Source organism: Lactuca virosa, chromosome 5 (genome assembly GCF_052849685.1).
Source record: "Lactuca virosa cultivar CGN04683 chromosome 5, Lactuca_virosa_CGN04683_v6, whole genome shotgun sequence".
Taxonomy (NCBI): Eukaryota; Viridiplantae; Streptophyta; class Magnoliopsida; order Asterales; family Asteraceae; genus Lactuca; species Lactuca virosa.
The window spans coordinates 342064470-342069657 of record NC_136430.1 but is presented as its reverse complement, the minus strand read 5'-3'; the positions used below and the strand labels follow the sequence as shown (position 1 = coordinate 342069657).

Below are 5188 nucleotides of genomic sequence, written 5' to 3'. Positions count from 1 at the left end.
GACTTTTTTATTAATACGGAAAAACTTTAGGAACTTTTTTTTTTTGTAGATTTCCCTGCTAGGCCTTTAGATTTGATAAAGTCAAAGTTGTCGCTGCTACTGATGGGTGTCTATGTGTGTATCCATTGATACCTTCATAAACCCTAATGAAGATCTATCAACGAACAACTCTTAAGTTGAAAAGATATCAACTTTATTCTGATAAGGTTGATTTGAAGATAAGAGTTTCCATATAACAAAAGACTATTTCTTAGTTTGAGATTGTGTTTCCTTCTTTATCTAGCTTGTATATTAAGTTATGTCATCATGTATTTTGTTATATATTCGATATCCCTCTTTATAAAGGATATCCATCAAGAGTGTGTTCATAATCAGAGTATGTTCTCTTATTATCTCTCGGTATTTTATGAAACCATTATTGATCAATAAAGATTAGTTTCAAAGTATTCTCTACCGTTCTTTATTCTTCGTATTTACTTGTGACTAAATCAATTGTCTGGGACCAACAACTGTATCATATGAGTGTTTATATTTATCTAAACAAGATACATTCTCACAGATTCATCAAGCTCACATATAAAGTATTGTAAAGTCTTGAATACGTTCTCATAAGAGTCGTATGCTATGTTGAATACATAAACCTAGTTGCAATGTAGAGTCTTGTGATCGTTGTGAATAAGTGGATAATTCCATAATAATGTGTGTTGCATAAGTTAATATAGTTATGAAAACTGCTTGGCTGTCAAAATATTCCCTTCGTAAGCGGCCTTCAGTGTTCCAATCATATCCTTGGCAGATGCATAATTTTCAACAAGATGATACACTTCATAAGGAAGAGGAAAGCAAATAATTTCCCTTGCCCTGACATCCATAGTAGATTTTTTTTTCCAGTTCACTAATGAACATGAGCTCTAACTACAAATGGTGGTTTGTCATCTTCTGTGACTGTTCTTAATGGAACATAAGGACCAAATTTGAGGGTGTCCGTCATGTAGACATCAATGTTTCTAGAACCATCATGGTTTTGCTTAACCGCATGGAGAAGTTGTTTTCGTCAAAAGGAGGAAATTCTGTTATATATTCGATATCCCTCTTTTTGAAGGATATCCATCAAGAGTGTGTTCATAATCATAGTATGTTCACTTATTATTTCTTGGTATTTTACGAAACTATTATTGATCAATAAAGTTTTGTTTTAAAGTATTTTCTACCATTCTTTATTCTTCGTATTTACTTGTGATTGAATCAATTGTTTGAGACCAACAACTGGTATCAGAGGAGTGTTTAGCCTCATTAGCCATGATACTCTTACACACCACTTCCAATTTAAATTTAACAACAACCCATAACCATCTAACATAACGAATATCCACTACGTCAAACCCCTCATCCATGCACACCATACGTAAATTAGTAAGAGTTAGAAAATCTCTAGCCTTACCGAAGCATGCATAACTCTTATTCTCCACCAAAAAATCGCCATATTGAAACTCTAAGATCTCTTCCATCGGTTATTTGTTCTTCTTCCCTATCACTTCCGAATGGCCCCTCACAACACTCACATAGAATTTTCCAACCCTTTAGCCCTCTTGACCTTGGACATGACACTAGGCTTTTTATGGCTTTGATCACCCAATGAGAATCTTGTAACGGTTGCATACAACTTGTAAAAACCAAACCACATTTCACAAAGTTTGTCTACTATGGCATTGATATCTCGATCCCTAACAAACCGAACGAAACCAAATGGCTTCCCCATCCAAGACAACTTATTAGCAATAAAAACATCAACCACATGACCCACTCTAGCACACGCCTTCCATATATTTTTGGCCTAAATATAACTCGAGAAATTAGCAATATAAATAGATCGAGCATCACTTACATCTCGTGAATTAGGCTTAGCCATCCACCTGTGGTGAGTATTTCGATTCATATGAGTGTGTTTTCTCTTCACCCTCCTCCACTCCTCATCTCCCTGACATCGTGATTCCATTGAATGGAAAATAGCCTTCAACATCGATCCTATCACTTGAGACCCCCCCCCCCCTATCGGTTGGTGTCAGAGCTGCTCCGTCAATGATGAGGATGTTAAAACAGACCACTGGTCGCCTTAATCGCTAGATGTTTATTTTTTCTTGCGGACTTGAGATAATATTATTGATGTATCTTTAAAATGATTGTTCATTCTTTTACAATATTTACAGACATGATTAGTTGAATCGACCACGTTCCCATGTCATTGTCATTGACTCAACAAAAATGATTGGATCCAGTTTTTCTCAGGACTTATCGTTACTTGGAATTTTCGTAATGCTTTGATTCTCGTAGCAGACAAACCAATATATATATATATATATATATATATATATATATATATATATATATATATATATATATATATATATATATATAAACTTTGTTTGATAAATTGTCACACTATTTCATATAAGCACTAGTATCAAAATTACTTGAATTGATTGGTTTAACGATTCAATCTGTATTATTGCTTCTTTGTAATGTCTTATTTATTCTAGTATCTTGCTAGAAGTAATAAAATTCTCATGTTCCAAAAAAAAAATTACGTGGAATGCTTCATTGTACTGTGTTGATTAACTTCCTATCAAAGACCAACATTTATAATTGGTCCAGAAAATGTTATCGTTTATAATGTAGAAACGATTGCTGTGTGCTTTATATAAATATCTAATAAGACATGTAACTTACATGCTTCAACTATTGCATGATAACATAACCGAGTTAAAAAATTATTTATAATTGATTAAAAAAACATTAATATAGAAAACAAATGGAATGATTTCTGATTATATCCATCTGTTTTTTCTTCCTGCACCATCAATATAAAAACGAAAATTAAAGCTATTCTAGTTTTCATGGGTACCACACTAGAAAGTGAAAGTGACAATACAATCTCATGCCTCTCATATCCGTTGTTATACTCTTCCGTTATAAATTTATAATAAAGATATATTTAAAAAAAACGGAGTAAAGATATATATAAATAATAAATTACTTTAATTATCTCAATATTCATTTTATATTTGTGTCTATTACATGTATGTTAAACAGCTATTTGAATTTCCTGAATCATATATGAAGTACATTCATACTTTATATGAAATGATAAAAACAAAACAAAATAATAACATTACATCAATCCCATAAAAACCAAGTAATAGGGAGATATGATGGTCGATAGCCTTAGTGTTCCATAATGATAAAAACAACTTACCTAAAAGAAAGAATATTTAAACCATGAAATAAACTAAAATAAGTTATTATTTTTGGATATAACCCTAAAAGATGTTTTTTTTTCTAAAAAAAATATTATTATATTTTGATTTTAGTGTCAAAGAGCCTATTTTCCAAACATTTCATATCCAAAATTAGATCTTAGCTCAATAACTTTGTGATCAATTTTAGACCATCATAAATAGCCTCAAAATAGAAACTTATAGGATGTGGAAAATTCTAATTTTCTTCTCTTTTTTAATATCTTAAAAAATTATAAATGCACAAAAAAAACACAGTTTATGGAACAATGTAAGATAATAAACAAAGAATTAAAAGAAAATATTTTGGAAAATAAATATTTATATGTTATCATCATAATACGTTCGAACTCATATAAAAATAACATCCTTAAAAGATTTCAATTTCTTTATAATATAAAAATAAAATTACAAAAATAATTATGAAAATTTGAAACTAAAAAAACGAGAAGAAAATAAAGAATTTCACCCGCTATACTAGTGGCAGTAGCTTCAAATAATCGATAGATATATCATAATGCCTTTTTGCTTTCATTTTGAAACGTCATCGTTTTTTTCTCAAACATTCACGGGCATGCATAGAAACTTGAGCGACGACGCCGGCGAATCTCCGGCGACTCTTCCACCTCCACCACCAACCAACAACCTCTCGTAATACTCAACACAAAACAACGACAAAGAAAGCTCCACCTCATTCTGGTTCCAGACTCGTCTCACCACCTCCGATTCACCACCGATTCTCCTCCTTTTGAGTCGACTCAAAACCGGCCTCACACACACCATGTACAGCCTCCTGTACCCACCCAACGCCGAAACCACCGGCCGAACACCAATTGGAGGTGGCGACACGTGACGGAAGCAGAGATGCTCCCACAACGAATCGTTCCGTGCGATCGAACACCATTGCCGGCACACACAAGCTGCAGCACCTAACGATCGCCCGTCAAGCATCTTCAGAACCTCGATCAACAAATCCAGGTGATCGTTTATACAAAACCTCTCACTTTCTCCATTATTTTTATCATCATCATCATTCACTTTCACCTTTCCATTTTCACGAATCTGCATCATTGATGCTAATTACGAAAAAAGCAGAGGTGAAACTGATCGATGTTAAAGGGGGATTCGAGGGTTTTTGTAGAGTGCAGAATTTTTTGACATGGGGTATCGATCGAATTGGGGAAAACCCCAAGTGACAAAATTCCAAGGGGGTGTGAAAGAACAGAAACCAATGCTTAGGCCTTAGAGGGTTATTTTTTTAATAATAATAAAAATATTATTTAATATGGAGGGAAATGTCAATATTTTTTGTTTTTTTGGGGCAAAGTGAAAAATGTTGGTTTGTATTTGTTTATTAATTGTTTACAATATTCAATGCTTTTGATCCGTTTCACTCATGGATAAAAAAATTATTGTCAAACCTTTTTATATAAAATACTTCTATTCATATTAAGTAAAAGATTTACTTCTTTTCTAGATATTTAAAATGATTAGTGATCAATATCATAATCTACTTTAAATAAATTATTATGATATATATTTGAAATAATCATATACTTTATGTTCTAAATTCCACAAACGTATTTTATGATTTTTTTTAATCATAAGACCATCTTAAAATAGAATCTGGTGGGATTTTGTAAATCACATTTAACATATCAATTATATATAAATTTAATTGAATAAACAAAAATATTTACATCTCAATCGGACCGAACCCGGTCTATAAAATAACTATTTAGTTACAACTTATTTAAATATTTACAAACCATAATTTTACCACCTTTAACAACCAAGGTTCTAAATAACGTGAAGAGTGGCTTGGCGGCAAAGTAAAAGTTAAGTCATGACAAGCCTTGGCGAGCCATGACGTTTTTCAAGGCGTGACTATTTTA

The 5188-nt window shown here is 32.2% G+C and overlaps 1 protein-coding gene across 1 annotated transcript; it reads right to left on the bottom strand.

Annotated features, from left to right (window-relative positions):
* Window positions 1-3660: 3660 nt before the first annotated feature.
* Window positions 3661-4537, bottom strand: LOC145112361 (F-box protein SNE-like). Its single transcript, XM_079048534.1, has one exon. It carries the CDS (start codon window positions 4362-4364, stop codon window positions 3852-3854), a length of 513 nt encoding a protein of 170 aa, XP_078904660.1. The 5' UTR covers window positions 4365-4537; the 3' UTR covers window positions 3661-3851.
* Between the last annotated feature and the right edge of the window lie 651 nt (window positions 4538-5188).